Below are 17,973 nucleotides of genomic sequence, written 5' to 3'. Positions count from 1 at the left end.
GACCCTTTGGTTCACAGGCGGGCACTCAATCCACTGAGCCACACCAGCCAGGCCTGTACACTAATGTTTATAGCAGCATTAGTAGTATCCCAAAATTAGATACAATTCAAACATTCATCAATTGATGAATGGATAAACAAATTGTAGTATATTCATACAATGAAATATTATTCTGTAATAAAAAGAATAAAATACTGATACATGCTACTATGTGGATGAATCTTAAAAACATTACGCTAAATGAAAGAAGCCAGAAACACACAAAAAAGTGTCACATACTGTATCATTCCATTTATAGAAAATGTTCAGAACAGGCAAATCCATGAAAACAGAAAGTAGATTGCTAGGGTCTGGAGAGAGAAGGGAATGGGGTGTGACTGATAATGGCAATGGGTTTCTTTTGGGGGCAATGACAGTGTTTTGTAATTGGTGGTGATGGATGCACAACTTTGTAAATACACTAAAAACCAATGAATTGTACCCTTTAAAATCCTCATTACTCTTTCAGACTATACTCCCTCTCTTTTCCTATCATGCTTTGTTATAGTCATCTATAGACCCTCAGTATCCATTCTCTCATTTCTTGAAGATTTTAGTTTGTGCTTCACTGTAATTCTCTCCAGTACTATTCCTGTTGTAATTTGTGTTCTCCTTACTCACTTCCCTTTCAACTTCTCCTCTTATGATCTTGTCTTTTACTCTACTTCAGTGACCCACACCTATGGTTATAACCTGGATCTTGTCATTGCCAAGATTATTCTTTATAATCTCAATTTCAAGAATCCTCTACTAACCAACACCTCTTGTTTTTCCAGCTTATTCCTTCTAGTACTCCAACTTCAATAATTCTGAGGCCTAAAATCCATTGATCTTATAATATTATCACTGTCCTGCATCTGCCTCTTATCTTTACGTCCCTTATTCACCTGATTCCATGAGCAGTCATTATAATCACTCCCTTGCCTCTTTTTTTCTTCATTGTACTGCCTACCAAAATTTCAATCCTGCTTAAATCCGATTACCTACCTATACCATCCCTGTATCTGTGCAGTAGAGTGAGGCTGGCAAAACACACAATGCCAACATGACCACTAACCAGAAGGAGGCCTTGAGTGCTGCTGCTACATCACTCAAGTCTGTTCACTCTCCAAGATGACTATTTTACTCCTGATCTGTTCTCAAACCACCAACCTTCTCTCCATTCTAACTCCGTTCACAAAGAAAATAAAGACAATCAGGAAAGCATTTCTTAATACTCCACCATTATATCCAGCAACATTCTACCTCTGTTTCCACCTTTTCTACCTTCCCCTCTGTTAAGGATGGACGGTACATGTCTCTAACACCAGCCTCTCCCACCCACTGGATCCCATCCCTTTTCATATACTCTATGACATGACTCCAATAATGTACCCTCTCTTTCCTCTAACATCACCCCCCAAATCGGGTCATTCCTATCATCAAAACAACAAACATGCTATAATACAGCCCATCCAAAACAAAACCCTGATGACTCCATATCCTTTCCTCCTCTCCCCATGCTACAGCTTCATTTCTCTGCTGTCCTTAAAGGAAAACCTGTAAGACCTGATCGTTTCCAATTTCTTTCTTTCCATTCTCTTTCTCTCTCTTAACAGTTCTTTGCCCGCTTTCTTTTACTATGACAAATTCTGATCATACCAAAAGTTGAAAGAATAAACACTTCATATTCTTCACTTAAATCTAGTTGTTTACAATAATTAACATTTTTCATATTTGCTCTATTTCAGTCTTTCTATTAAAACCCCCACACACATATACTCCCCTAAGTAAGTTGCAGACATTATAACACCTTTCCCCTAACTACTTTAACATGTATCTCCTAAGAACAAGGATATCCTCTTCTTAACCAAATACACTACACCCAGGAAACTGTAACAATGATTTAGTGTTATACTACATCGTTTAATATGTGGTCCATATTCAAATTTTTCTGATTGTCTCCAAAATATCCTTTATAGCAGTATTTACTTTTCTTGACATAGGATCTAATTAAGTTCACACATTGCTCTCTACAATGTCCCTTACAATTCCCCCTGCCTGGCTTTTGCCTGCCATAACAGTGACATTTTTGGAGAGTCTAAATCAGCTAACTGTCTTGTAGAATGTTCCATGATCTGGATTTGTCTGATAATTTTCTCAGGATTAGATTAGAATACATTTTTTTGGCAAGATTATTACATAGGTGATTTGTGAACATCATATCCAATGTATATAATATCAGTCTGTCCCATTGATTAAAATAACACATGCCAGGTCTTGTCATTATAAAGGTATCTTATAACACCTGTAATTAAGTATTATGTAAAATGATATTTTCAGATCATGTAACTATCCTGCTCCCCAATGACCTTTTACCTAATGGATTTTAGCATTCGCTTGCCTGAATCAATTATTATAATGGAGGTTGCAAAACAGTCAGGCCACCCATATTGATTTGCTGGTATTATTCTTGAAGAACTTTCCCTCTTATTCCACCACTTTTGGCTTCTTTTGTTTCTCCCTATAGATTCACAGATTTTTTTCCTTACTCAATACAAGAGTTGGCAAAAGTAGGTTTACAGTTCTGAGTACATTAAACAGTTTATTCTTAAATTTTTTATTTGTATCACAACTGTAAACCTACTTTTGCCCACCCCTGTATATTGTAATTCATTACCATCACTACTCTTTTTAATGTTTCAATTGTCCTAATTTGATCAGTGGGAGCCTCTTCATACCAACTCCTATGTTCTTTTGACATGTTTCCATGGGTTTGTGTACTTCTTTGCTTTATGGCACAAATGTTTCAGGCTTATTTTTCACTTTCCTTGCCCCAGACTTAAAATCAGCCATTTTTCTAAGGAACCTTGGTCTGGGGTTCCTTTTAGTAGGTATTGGTATTTAGAAACCATCATCTGGATGCTAATGGTGCTCACTGCTACTAAGCTTTTCCTGAAAATCTTTTTTTTTTTTTTTTTTAGGTTTATTTATTTTTAGAGAGAAGAGAAGGGATGGAGAAAGAGAGAGAGAGAAACATAGATGTGAGAGAGAAACATCAATCGGTTGCCTCCTGCATGTGCCTGACCGGGGACCAGGCCTGCAATCCAGGCATGTGTCCCGACCAGGAATCAAACCAGTGAGCTTTGGCTTTGCAGAGTGAAGCCCAACCACTGAGTCATACCAGTCAGGGCTTTTCTGAAAATCTTTTGTACCATTCACAGAAATCTTCCTCATTGTATTTTATGATTAAATATTACTCTGTAGTATAGATATACCTTAAAATATTCAACTAGTTTTCCATAAATAAGCTTTCAGATTACTTCAAATATTTATAATTATTATAAATAATGTCATAATAACTAACTTTGCACACGTGTTATTTCATATTTGTGGATGTATACACTTAGATAAATTCCAGTAAGTCTCCCATTCTCTCTTGAATCCATTAAAATCAGGCTTCTGCCCTTATTAACTTTTGTCAAGGTTACTGATGACCAACATGTTGCTAAATCCAGTGGTTCATTACCCTCATCTTACTTGGCCCCTCAGCAGCACTTGACAGAGCTAATTATTAATTATTCCTCCTTTCTTAAATTGCTTTTTTAACTTGGCTTCCAGGATACATAACTCTCTCCTCTGACATTCTCAGTCTTCTTTGCTAGTTTTACCATACTTCTCTGACCTCTAAATGTTATAATGGTCTTGGGCTTAATCTTCAGTCTTTTTATTTTCCCTCTCACTTCCTAGGAGACCTTATCTAACATCATGGCTTTACTTATGTTGGTATCTCCCCCAAATCAGCTTAAATCTCCCCAAATTCTAACTCATTTTTCCATCTCTTACTTGATTTGGTATAAAACAGCTCAAACTTGACATGTCTAAAATCAAACCCTTAATTTTCTCTCCAAGTCAGTTCCTTCTACAGTTTTCCCATTTCTGTGAAGTTCAACTCCATCCTTCTAAGTGTTCAGGTCAAAAATCTTGGGATAATTCTTGACTTCTCTTTCACTTATACTTTACATATTAATTCATCAACAAATCTTTTTGGCTATACCTTTGAAAAATATATATATATACATACATACACACACACACACACACACACACATACATATATATGGAGAAAGAGAGACTGACTCATACCATCTCTGCCACTGCTAACCCCATCCAACCCACCTCATTTTTGTCTAGATGAATTCAATAATTTACCTAATCCCTCTTTTCCCACCCCACTGTCATCCCTAGGCTATTCTTAATACAACTAGAGGGACCCTTTAAAATGAAAGTTAGTTCACTCTACTCTTCTCCTAAATACTTCCCAATGGCTTCCCTTTTCACTCAAAATGAAAGTTCAAGACCTACAACAGTCCCTCTACAATCTGGATTCCTGAATCCTCTCAGACCTCATCTGCAACTATTCTCCCCATCTTTCACTTGCTGTTCTTTAAACAAGCTAAAGTGCATTACCAATTCCAGATTTTTGCACCCTACTATTTATATTTACTCTCCCTAGAGTACTCGTTACCAGCTATCCACATGCTTCCTTCCTTACCTCCTTGGGGTCTTTGTTTACAGTTGGGGAACTGTATAGAATAGGGAAAGAGATACAGGGATCTAACAGCTTCTTAAACAGCTTTCATTTGATGCTCCTTATTTTAGCACCACCCTTTCACCTCCAATATCCAGAGTTTTGAGAAATCTGAAACTCAGACTGGCTTGGTTCTGTTTTCCTGACTGTTCGGAATTAGGTTATTTTAGGCCTGCTATTGCCACTTATCCATCTGCTTTCAAATTTCCAAATATGTGCGGTTGTTATCTCCTCTCCTAACTGCCCAATACTTGTGAACTTACAACTTAAAGCAAACAAACATTAAAAATCTCTTTATTGACTTCCGGCCAAGATGGAGGCCTAGACAGACATGCTGCATCTCCCTCCACAACTAAGAAGGAATAAACTACCTCAAAACTAGAGACAACCAGAAATTCCAGAAAATCAAGCTGCATGGAAGTCCAACAAACAAAGATATAAAGAAGAAATACTCATCCAGACAGGTAGGAGGGGCGGAGCCTGGGCGAAGAGGACGCGATACGGTAGCGGTGGCAGAGGCAGGCTGGTGAAAAGAGCAGTCACACGTTTTAAAAAGTGGGGAGAGACACCTGGGGAGTGTTCCCAGCTCCTGACAAGACCACACAGCTCACGGTCCCAGTGCCAGGGAAAATGAAACTTCATTGCTTCTGACTGTGGAAACCAGTGGGGGTTTGGGCGGAGGAAGAAACTGCTTGTCTCTCAGCAGAGTCCGCTTGTTTAAAGGGCCCCCATGGTCCTAGAACATCCGGAGACCCACCCATTCTGGGAATGACAGCCAGGGCAACAGTTAGAGGTGCCAGTCCCTTATGGAAGCAGGAGAAGTGCATGGAAAAGGGGCAAGTGCTGAGCAAGCAGTATTGTTCCCTCTCTGACCCCTTCCCCACATACAGCGCCACAACATGGTGGAATGGTTGCCCATATTGACACATACCTAGGATCTGCACCTTACAATGTAACAGGAGTGACAGCTCTACCTAAGATACAGAGGCAAACAAACATAGGAGCCTGTCAAGATGAGGAGACAGAGAAGTTTGGCCCAAAAGGGGAAACAGATCAAGGTTCCAGTGGGAGAACTAAGTGATGAGGAGAAAGCCAACCTAACAGATGCAGAGTTCAAAGCACTGGTGATAAAGATGCTCACAGGCTTGACCGGTATGCTTGAGTACAGCAAACGCATAAGGGAAGAAGTGAAGGCTATGCTAAGTGAAATGAAGGAAAATCCACGCAAAACCAACGGTTAAGGGTAGGAAATTGGGGTTCAAATCAATTACTTGGAACATAAGGAAGAAAAAAATAGTCAACCAGTACAGGATGAGGAAACAAGAATTGGAAAAAATAGGGAAAGGCTTAGGAAACTCTGGGACAACTTTAAATGTGGCAACATCCAAATCATAGGGGTGCCAGAAGGAGAAAGGAAGAGCAAGAAATTGAAAGCTTATGTGAAAAAATAATGAAGAAAAACTTCCCAAATTTGGGGAAGGAAATAGACATACAAGTCCAGGAAGTACAGAGAGTTTCAAACAAGCTAGACCCAAAGAGGACCACACCAAGACACATCATCATTAAAATGCAAAAGGTGAAAGATAAAGAGAGCATCTTAAAAGCAGCAAGAGAAAAGCAGAGTTACTTGCAAAGAGGTGCCTATAAGACTATCATCTGATTTCTCAAAAGAAACTTTTCAGGCAAGAAGGGACTGGCAAGAAGTATTCAATGTGATGAAAAGCAAGGACTTACAACCAAGATTACTCTATCCAGCAAAGCTATCATTTAGAATGCAAGGGCAAATTAACTTCTTCCCAGACAAGGTAAAACTAAAAGAGTTCATTAGCACCAAGCCATTATTATATGAAATGTTCAAGGGACTTATTTAAGAAAAAGAAGATCAAAACTATGAACATTAAAATGATAACAAACTCACAACTATCAACAACTGAATCTAAAAAATAAAAACAAAATCCAACTAAGTAAACCAGAACAGGAACAGAATCATAGGCATAGGGAGCATTTGGAGGGTTATGAGCTGGGAGGGGGAACGGGGAGAAATGGGGAAATGGTGCAGGGATTAAGAAGCATAATTGGTTGGTAGAAAATAGACAGGGGAAAGTTAAGAATAATATAGGAAAGAGTGAAGTCAACGAACTTATATGCACGACCCACGGACATGAACTAAGGGGGGTGGGATTGCTGGAGGGAAAGGGGGTACTGGGCAGAGGGGAGCAAAAGGGAAAAAAATTGGGGCTACTGTAACAACATAAACAATAAAATATACTTAAAAAATAACCTCTTTACTATGCTTTTAGTTGGGGTTTGAGAGGGGACAAAATGTGATACGTATGTCATTCTGCCATCTTAAAGTGGACATTTTAATCCATTTTGTTATTAAAAACATACTTGTGGAGGTGTAAGAAGATATAAGGGGTATAAATGGTAATGGAAAAAAATACAATTAAAAAAACCCCAAATACTATAAGGCATTTTCAGAAGGCGAAAACATTTTATAAAAATACACAAAAAAACCACTACGAATTTTAAAAAGACTTTTAAAAATCACAAATATAAAAACTAACAGTTTTGAGGTTTATTCTAGTCTCAATTTTCAAATACATAGACTATATTCTTTTTTAATGCACTGGGTATTTCATAAAAACAACAGAATACTATCAATAAATCGGTTCCTACTATTTGTGATAATTCCAATTTATTTGGTGATACAGGAGAATTCCCTGTATTTTTGTAAAAGTAGAACTCCAATCATCATTAGGAAAAAATAACAAAATACAATTTATTACAAACGACATTCTTGAGAAACCCCTTTAAAAATGTGAAGGGCCCAAGGAGCTATAATATAGTTATAGAAAAATAAATCAAACAGTGGTTTTTCCTACTCACATAGGATAAAGGTCTAATTTAAGAGAAAGAGGCAATTTCAAAGCATATCTTTCTATACTAGCAGATAAAGCAAATAGAAAGTATACATCAACCAAAGCAACAACAAACAACATAGTTATCATAATATGCTTTTATCACTGTGGTTATAGCAATCTTCAACAAACTTGGCAACAAAAACAAAACTTACCTGTCTAAGAATATATCTGGGAGTGGTGGATAGGTCTGCATGTCAGGCACTCGCTCGTGGACTATAACCATAACGAAAGATGTAAAGCCAAATACTATAAAAACATATATACAACTCAATATGGTCTTCCAGTACTCTGGGTCCAATCTTCGCACCAAATGTTTGTTTTTACCATTCATGTACTGGTACTGATCAGAATTCAAATCAGCAATGGGTCCATCGCAGTCATGCGGAGGCTCCCCATTACACAGCCACTCTGCGTTCTGAAGAGCACTGATGAAAGGGGTCATGGAACTCATGGGACTGTCACTGTTGTATCCCATCTCTTCTAAAACATCAATATGTATTTTCTGTAATTTTCGGACAGAAAGCATTAACCTTTTAATGTCCCCTAAGACTTTGATTTCCAGAGGAGGAGACCGGAGGTCATATTCAGTCAACGTTAGCAATGTGATTCCATCAAGTCGGTGCTTATTGCACAATATGTCCACATATTCAAAGAAGCCTTCATCCTTCAGCCAAACAGCTACATGCTTGGTAGTCCATCTGCGAATGCAGAGTTGATCAGGACCAGCCATTTCCCCCTCCACTGTCTGTCACGGGAAAACAGAAAAACAAAACAAAAATTTCAGTGTGTCCTAACAACTCCTTTGAAGCCCAAATAAACATAAACATACCAGAAACAGTAATTTATCCATGTTGCCCTATTGATCTTTAGAAGAGAGTAAAAAATTAATGTTATTCAATAATGAGGTTTCAATCAACATTCTAATAATTTTATGCATATAACCCCAATAGCAGAAAGAGGGCTAATAACCAAACGTTTTTATGAGACATTCTTTTCCAAATGGCTTTTCTACACCATAGCTAGCAGCAATAACTTAATTAGTTAATGCCTACTATTGAGAATAATGGGGAAAAAGATCCCATTTTAATATTTTTCATAAAATGAGATATACAGAAAAATTTGTTACATGTAAAAATAAAATCTCAGAAATCTTTATGTTTATGGAATAAGTATCTCCCCCTCGCCTAAAAAAAGAAAAAACAATACCACAAAAGCAGACAGATAATTAATTTCAGGAAACCCCTTAGAGTAAGCATATTTCTACATACTATACAAATAACAATTTCTGTAACAGATGTAAAGCTTTTAAACTAGATATAAATATCTACAAATATCTTATTAGCTCAGTTCTTTCTGTACTTTGAATGTTCCATTGAAAAACTGAACAAGGAATTTTCTTAACCTATCATTGAGATATTATTGATAAAAATTTTAACACAAAACTGTCATTTCAATATACCTATAAATATGAGGACCCAGTCTTATATTGCAAATTATAAAAGGCTAATTAATAATGTACTGTTCCAAAAGGTACAAATAATTTTTACTACTTTGATCCAACACAGTGTTATGTTTTTTCCATTTTAAAACTTTCAGTAAATTGGGCCAGTATCAGATTTATAAACTTTATCATATACATGGAAGATAAAGGCCTACATGTAAAAAAACTATTTCCCTGAAGTACTTTCTCAACTACAGAAGTCTATGGGTTTTCTGATATTTTCCAGATATCTCAAAACTGTATTCCCTTCTGAGATAATTTTTATAAAACATATTAGGCAAACTTTAAACTACTTCAAAAAATAATAAGGAATAATACAACAAACACCCATGTGCTCACTACACAGCCTGTAAAAAAGATCAAACAGAACCAATACAAATGTTCTGCTTCTCAATCTTGGTATTAGTTTACAAGTATGTTCATTTTGTGAAAATTCATCAAGCTAGATACTTATGATCTATACTTTTCTTTACATATGTTAATTTTTATTTAAAACATTTGCTTTTAAAAGCAAAACAAAACATCAATACAAGTGAATGTCCTTCCCTGATAACATCCCCTTCCTCTCCTTCCAGATGTAATAATTCCTGATTTTGGTGTTTGCCATTCCCTTATAACTTCCATTTGGGGCTATGAAAAAGCTTCTGTGCTTTCTTATGCTGAGGAAAGTAAAAAGTTGCTACTGTTCTTCATTCTCTCCCTACCCACACAAACTCTTGCCATAAGGACATAATCACTTGAAAAAGGCAGATACTTAACTACACAAGCACCACTTAAACCATCAAAAATATTCAACAAGCAAGAAATACTCTCATTAAATATGTATTTCTTAATTACTAAAAAGCAACCTTAGTTCTTGGAAGCCTTAAAATCATATTTTGTTTCCAAACAGAGCTTTTAATATTAATAAACAATAACTTTTCGGTCTTAGAAAATTAACAAGCACCTCCATCTTTAAGTTATCCACATGTTTTAAAAGGCCGTCTAATTCTTATATACTGGAGAGCTACAAGAAACTCCTCATCAACTCTTTTTTTAGCTATAGCACATAATCACCATCCCAAAGGTGAAAGAATTATTATTTATTCACTTTAACACATAGAATTTATACACACTGATGCATATCATTCATTATATAAGTATTTAAGATTCCATTAATATATGATTTCACTATGTTTTAGTTCATATACATAGTCAGATGGTTTCATCCTACCCACTACATACATATCTTTTCCCCAAGGTATACTCTGAATAAAGTACTTCATCCTTAAATATCCAACAAGCACAAGCCACAAACTGTGCAGCAGGTACGATGTAGCAAATTTGAGAAGCTCATTTCATACAAAACAAGGCCCAAATTCTGTCATTTTATTTCTATTTGGCTACCTTTCCCCTTTCTCCAACAACTTACCACCCATGGGTTCCAAGTCACTCCCATCCTTGTAGCATTATTCTCCGTACAGTTCGTATTATAAACTGCTCAAAATGATCTTCCCTTTCACTATTTTTCTGTCTTATATCACCAGTTATTTATACCCTCAGTCAGGCCTAACAAACAGACTTTGATGGTAGTGTTTTAGCAGCTAGAAAATGAATTATCATACAGGAAGTCTCCTGGAAGTCTGTGAACCTGCTGTGGCAATGCCCTAAAAACATGACGCATTCCACTGTTGCGCCTCATCAGGTTAGGGCATGTCCTTTAATTGTATGCTACTGCATATAGTTAGGGGCCCATATTTAGCTAAACACTGCCAAAGCCTGCATTGAAGAGGTATATTAAATATTGGCAGAAGGCTTTAGGGTCAGTTTAATATTTATGCTATATTAACTTCAAACAGCCTAAAAGAGGTATAATTGTAATCCCCAAAGGATAAGGGGAGGGGACTGAAAAACATTTGAAATAACAATGGCCAATTTTCCAAATTTAGTGAAAACTATAAACACGCATACCCAAAAAGTTTAATAAACTCCAAATATAAACACAAAGAAAAAAAACTAGACGCAGGCATATCATAATCAAATTGCACAAAACCAGTGACAATGAGAACATCTTAAAAGCAAAAAGAGAAATACATATTATGTACATAGGAAGATTAGAATGATAGTAGATTCTCACCAGGAACAACGCAAGATAGAAGACAGAGAAACGTCTTTCAAGTACTGAAAGGAAAAAGCAGTTAACCATTTTCTATGCCCAGTGAAATATCTTTCAAAAACAAAAGTAAAATAAGTACATCTTTTAGACTCACAAAAGCCAGTTTTATCACTAGCAGACCCGGACTACTGGAAATGAAAACAGGACTCTACACAAAGCATTGGAGACCTCTAGAAATGGTAGCTACATGTATATGAAAAAATACATTAGTAAAAACATGTCAATAGTAGCACAAAATTTGGGGGAAATGGACTATTAAAATAACATTCTTTCAGAAAAAGAGGGAATATTTTGAGTTCATTCTATGAGGCCAGTATTACCCTGATACCAAAACCAGACAAAGACACTAAAGAAAATAAAACTATAGCCTGATACTCCCTCGAGAACATAGATGCAGAAATTTTAAACAAATCTAAGCAAGTCAAATCCAACGATATTTAAAAAGGTTAATACATCATAACCAAGAGGTGTTTATCCCACAAATGCAAAGTTAGTTTAACACTTGAAAATTACAATTTACTGTATTAACAAGCTAAAACTGAGAAACCACACGATCATTTCAAAAACACGCACACAAAAAAAAAAACATTGGACAAAATCCAATATTCATTCCTTATAAAAACCCTCAGAAATCTAGGAATAGAGAAACTTCATAAACTTCATAAAGTGTACATAGTATCTCTGAAAAACCTATAGCTAATATCATTCTTAATGATGAAAGGCTGAATGCTTTCTCTCTAAATCAGAAACAAGGTAAGGCTGTCTGCTCTCAACATTTCTATAAAACACTGGATGTTCTGGCCAGTAGAATAAGGCAAGAAGAAATAAAAGGCATACAGATTAGAAAGGAAGAAGTAAAACTGTATTTGCAGACAATATGATCATTCATGTAGAATATTCAATGAAATTTATACCAAAAAAGCTACTTGAAGTAGTTAGTTTAGCAAGATTGCTGGCTATAATATCAACAAACAAAAATTAACTGTACTTCTATATACTAGCAATAAACAATTAAAAATAAAATTAATAACACAATACCATTAACAATAGCATCAAAAATATGAAATACTCAAGGATAAATCTGACCAAATATGGGAAAGACCTTCATACTAAAAACTATAAAACTGCTAAGAGAAATTAAAAATCTATAGTGAGAGATGAGTGGGTCAAGACTCAATACTGTTAAGATGTCAATTCTTCCTAAATTTTACCTATAGATTCAATGCAATTCCAATCAAAATCCCAACAGGTTTTTTCTAGCTATTGATAAACTTATAGTCATGTGTTATTTAATGATGGGATACATTCTGAGAAATGCATTATTAGGCGATTTCATTGTTGTGCAAACATCATAGTGTACTTATTTACATAATCCTAGATGGTACAGCCTACTACACATCTACGTTATGTGGTACTATAACCTATTCCTCCTAGAGTACAAATCTGTACCGAATACTTCAGGCAACCGTAATACAACTGTATGTATTTGTATACCTAAACATAGGAAAGATATGGTATAAAAGATTAAAAAATGGGACAACTGTATAGGACACTAAATTATTAATGGAGCTCAGAGGACTGAAAGTTGCTCTGGGTGAGTCAGTGAGTGACTGAGTGAATGAATGTGAAGGCCTAGGACATTACTGTACACTACTGTATGTAGACTTTATAAATATTGTATAGGCATGCCACACTAAATTTATAAAACATGAGATTAAATCATGCGCAAAAGAAAATGAGGCAATCAAGAGATATAAACAAGAAATATATGAGGCTGCTGCCAGTGTAACATGGCATCTTGTTTTGCAGCAAACATTTTTATAAGATAATGATTAAAAGTATAGCAAATACATAAACCCAGTAACATAGCTGTTTATTATCAACTACTATGTACTGTACATTGTATGTGCTATCCTTTTGTATGACTAGCAGGAAAGTGGATTTGTTTACACCAGCAACACAACTGTTGCACTACAACGTGATGACAGCTACAATCTAGGCGACCAGAATTTTTCAGCTCCATTATAATGTTATGAAACCACAGTGGCTGACCAAAACTGTCATTTTGCAGCACATGGATGTATTTCAAAAGTTCATATGGAAATGCAAAAGACCCAGAATCCCCAAAACAACTACGAAAAAGAATAAAATTAGCTGATTTCAAGATTTATCATATCAGACAGCTAGCTATCTTATACAGTATTGCAACATGTTACCATAAAATTAGTGACCACCCAGGTTTCTTGCCTTCTTTTATTCTGAAAACCAGCAACTTTTCCTGTACTGAATCCCCTTGTACTTGGAATCTTTTTCTCCAGGAAAAACCCAGTCCTTTTCAAGCACTTGCTTGATTAAGTCAGGTCCACTGAGGACAATCTCCCTTTCTTAGTCAACTGTAGCAGATAAGGTAACCTAATCACCGGAGTGACAGCCTACCACATTTATAGGCTCCTCCCATGAAGGACATTTTAGAATTCTATCACACTACCCTAATCAAGATAAAGTAGTACTGGCTAAGATAAACAAATCAATAGAAGAGAACAGAATCAAGAAATGGACCTACATGTATATGAATATCTCATTTTCTACAAACATGCAAAGGCAATACACTGGAGAAAGGATATTCTTTTCATCAAGTGGTACTGGGACAAATGGATATCCATATGTAAAAAGCAACAATCTAAACCTCTCATCACATCAAAATTAACTCAAAATAGATCACAGACCTAATGTAAAACCTAAAAATAGAAAACTTCTAGAAGAAAATATAGGAGAAATTCTTTCTGACCTTAGGCTAGGTAAAGATTTCTTACATGACACAAAAAGCAAAATCTATCAAAAAGCAAACTGGTAAAACTGGACTTCATTTGTCTGTGTAAGGGACTAACAAACTTTCGTGATTTATAGTTTACAAACTTCTGCATTGTATAAATCACTCAATATATTTCTATAATAAAAAAATACATAGAAGCAATATATATTCATTGAAAAACATTTAAAATTACCCCCGAAGAATTAGTTTGCAATTTGTTATATATAAATTCTCACAAAATGTCCTATAATTAGACATCATGCCATTAAAAAATTGTGTCATTTAATTTAACATTACGGCTGGTTTGGCTCAGTGGATTGAGCGTCGGCCTGCGAGCTAAGTGTCGCTGGTTCGATCTTCCAGTCAGGGCACATCAGAGAAGGAAAACTCTGACTCCAAAAAACCTCCGCTGCCTTGCGGCATACCTCTTCAGGGGAAAGGCTAAGGGAGTAAACCCCGACAGAAAATCCGGAGCCGGAGTCCCTAAGGCGGTTTGACGTTGTAGTCAACACCGGCAACTCCTGCGGCGCACCTGAAGCCAAGCTGTATTGACTCCGTCTTTCCCTTGGACCCTTCAGCTGCGAAGAGAGGGGGGGTCTGCTGCATGGGCAACAGCAGACCCTCCATATCACCCTGCCCAGGCTCTGTAGCTTCAGCTCTTAAGAAGCTACACCATCGTCTCTCGAGACGGACGGCTGCCGACGACGACTGCATGAGTCCTGTCTAATGGTATTAAATTATCCCGCGAGAAGGACATTCCATTGTATGACTATACAATAATAAAATTTGCCCATCTCCCCATTGTTGGCAATTGTTCACAATTTTATTACTATTACAGATATACTGCAGTGCCTGAGGTTAGATTTCTAGAAGCAGAAAGCTGCATCAAAAACAAGTAACTCCCAGGTACATCATTAAAGTTTGATCCACTTTTAAAAGCATTGCATGCATAGCTGGGTACTTGTCCAAAATCTTAATTTGTATGTATAAAGAAAACATTTCAACTTGTGATAAAATTTTTAAAAGCTTATTCTGAAATATAAGCAATTAAGAAATTACTTAATTATAAAAGGTCAATATTATCAAAGCACTGAGAATATAGTGTACTCAGGCAGAATCATTAATCAAACTCAGTTCCAAGCCACAGATAATGGATAAACAAAAGCAGCTGACTCTTCTGAACAAAGTTGAACAGAAGATATCTTATCTTTTGGGTGGACCATGGTTAGAAATTTTTTAAAAGTATTTTTTTTAATGCAATTTTTAGCACATCAACTCTTTTATTTACTGGCAAATTTCTTTCTTTTCTTCCCAAATTAGTTCATACTAATTAGAGATTTCAGCAGCCTAAGAGTAAAAGAGCTCAGTATATTTCCTATGATGTTCTCATTTTCATACTTAATAAAATGAAAAAGCTTATAATAAACATAAGAACTTTAAATATGGTATTCCTTAAAATTAGTATAACTGTTTTTCTAATGTCCCATTAGAGCAATGGTTCTCAACCTTCCTAATGCCATGACCCTTTAATACAGTTCTTCATGTTGTGGTGACCCCCAACCATAAAATTATTTTCGTTGCTACTTCATTAACTGTCATTTTGCTACTGTTATGAATCATAATGTAAATATCTGATATGCAGGATGTATTTTCATTGTTACAAGTTGAACATAATTAAAGCATAGTGATTAATCACAAAAAACAATATGTAATTATATATGTGTTCTCCGATGGTCTTAGGCGACCCCTGTGAAAGGGTCGTTCAACCCCCAAAGGGGTTGCGACCCACAGGTTGAGAACTGCTGCATTAGAGGAACTCAAATCTCTTCACAACAATATAAATAACTCAAGTTGTGTTCTACCATATTAAAACTGTAAGTACTGTATGTTCTTAGGTTTAACAAACTAAGCATCATCAGCCCAGAATTGCAAAAGGAGATAATGACTATCAACAAACCCTTTCCTATTCTATCTTGTTGAAGCTATTTGCTTGCCCCACCCTACCTCTGCTGACTGAACAACCACTGGTCAGGGCAATCTGACCACTACTGGAAATGAGGCATGACTTAAAGGAGCATTACCTATGACAGCTATGAATCACCACTAACTCTGAATCTGACAAATATGATGAATTGGCACTTAGCCCTGGCTGGTTTGGCTCAGTGGATTGAGCGTCGGCCTGCGAGCTAAGTGTCGCTGGTTCGATCTTCCAGTCAGGGCACATCAGAGAAGGAAAACTCTGACTCCAAAAAACCTCCGCTGCCTTGCGGCATACCTCTTCAGGGGAAAGGCTAAGGGAGTAAACCCCGACAGAAAATCCGGAGCCGGAGTCCCTAAGGCGGTTTGACGTTGTAGTCAACACCGGCAACTCCTGCGGCGCACCTGAAGCCAAGCTGTATTGACTCCGTCTTTCCCTTGGACCCTTCAGCTGCGAAGAGAGGGGGGGTCTGCTGCATGGGCAACAGCAGACCCTCCATATCACCCTGCCCAGGCTCTGTAGCTTCAGCTTCACTGGAGAGGACACTCCAGCGTCATCGCAAGATGTCGATTCAACACGGGAGGAAACAGATACCGTGTCACTCCCGAGTCGGACTGCACAGCCATTCTCGGCGGTACAGATAGACTCTTAAGAAGCTACACCATCGTCTCGAGAGACGGACGGCTGCTGAGAGAGGGTTTGAGAGATATCACATTGTAGCATGTGAGAGAATTTCCTTCCTTTTTAAGGCTGAATAATATCATATTGTATGTATAAATCATATTTCGTTTATCCATTCTTCCATCAATGGGCATCTGGGTTACTTTGAGTCTTGCTTTCACTTCTTTTGGGTATATAACCATAAATGAAATTGCTGGGTCATTTAGCAATTGTCTAATTTTTTCAGGAATCACTATATCATTTTCAAAGCAGCAGCACCATTTTACAGTTAGTCCCAGAAGCAATGCACAAGTGTTCTAATTTTTCTACATCCTTGCCAACAATCTCACCTTGTTATTTTTTCTTTATTGTTGTTATTTTTAATTTTTTTTTAATTTATTTTTAGGGAGAGGGTGAGGGAGGGAGAAAGAGAAGGAGAGAAACATCAATGTTCTAGAGCTATATCAATTGGTTGCCCCACATGCACCCCCAACTGGGGACCTGGTCCAAAACCCAGCATGTGCTCTGACCAGGAATCGAACCAGCAACCCCTTGGTTTACAGGCTAGCACTCAATCCACTGACCACACCAGCCAGGGCTATTGCTGTTGTTTTAATAATAGTCATTATAACTTGTATGAAGTAGTATCTCATTGTGGTTTTGATTTGATTTCCATAATGATTAGTGATACTGAACACCTTTTCATGTGTTTATCGGACAACTGTTTATCTTCTTTTGAGAAATGTCGATACAAGTCCTTTGCCCATTTTTGAATTGGGTTGTTTGTTTTTTGTTGTTGAGATGGTGTGGGGTTTTTTTGGTATTGATTTTTAGAGAGAGAGAGGGCAAGGGAGGGGGAAGAGGGGGAGAGAGAGAAACATCGATTTGCTGTTCCACTTATTTATACATTCACTAGTTGATCGTTGTCTGCGTCCTGACCCTGGATTGAACCCCCAACCTTGGCAAAACAGGATGATACTCTAACCAACTGAGCTACCAAGACAGGGTGGAGATGGTATGTTCTTAAATTAATGGTTTTACACTGGCCTTCTAACACCCTAATACCTTTGCGGACTGTGGCAAAGTAGCACTCCTCTGACACACCAGTTCAAATCTTGTTCTACAAGCCTACCAACCAGTCCAGCCCAGAGCCTAGAGTAGTTTCTCTCTTGCAATTGAACCCTGATTGAATATAGCAGTAGAGGCCCTTCAAGTCACCATCTTTCAAAGCCAGTGAAGTATGCAAATTAAAGGCTTCCAAGTTCTCATTAAGTCCACACTCTGATTCAGTTATAGGTAAGGCAAAGTAACTTTATGTCGTTTCCTTGCATTTT

At 36.9% G+C, this 17,973-nt stretch overlaps 1 protein-coding gene across 2 annotated transcripts in view; it reads right to left on the bottom strand.

The window, feature by feature from the left end:
* The window catches only part of SAMD8 (sterile alpha motif domain containing 8), a 61,822-nt gene that overhangs the window by 20,219 nt on the left and 23,630 nt on the right, over positions 1-17,973 (bottom strand). For both annotated transcript variants that reach the window (XM_090278253.1, XM_090278254.1), the window contains exon 2: positions 7,686-8,278. In XM_090278253.1, coding sequence (XP_090134379.1) covers positions 7,686-8,278 — 593 coding nt within the window. The remainder of the gene's footprint in view (positions 1-7,685; positions 8,279-17,973) is intronic.

The sequence above is a fragment of the Furipterus horrens genome, unplaced genomic scaffold, assembly GCF_987537825.1.
Source record: "Furipterus horrens unplaced genomic scaffold, mFurHor1.1.pri manual_scaffold_5, whole genome shotgun sequence".
In the NCBI taxonomy this organism is placed as follows: domain Eukaryota; kingdom Metazoa; phylum Chordata; class Mammalia; order Chiroptera; family Furipteridae; genus Furipterus; species Furipterus horrens.
The sequence above is the reverse complement of the archived record's forward strand: the minus strand, read 5'-3'. Positions and strand labels throughout refer to the sequence as shown.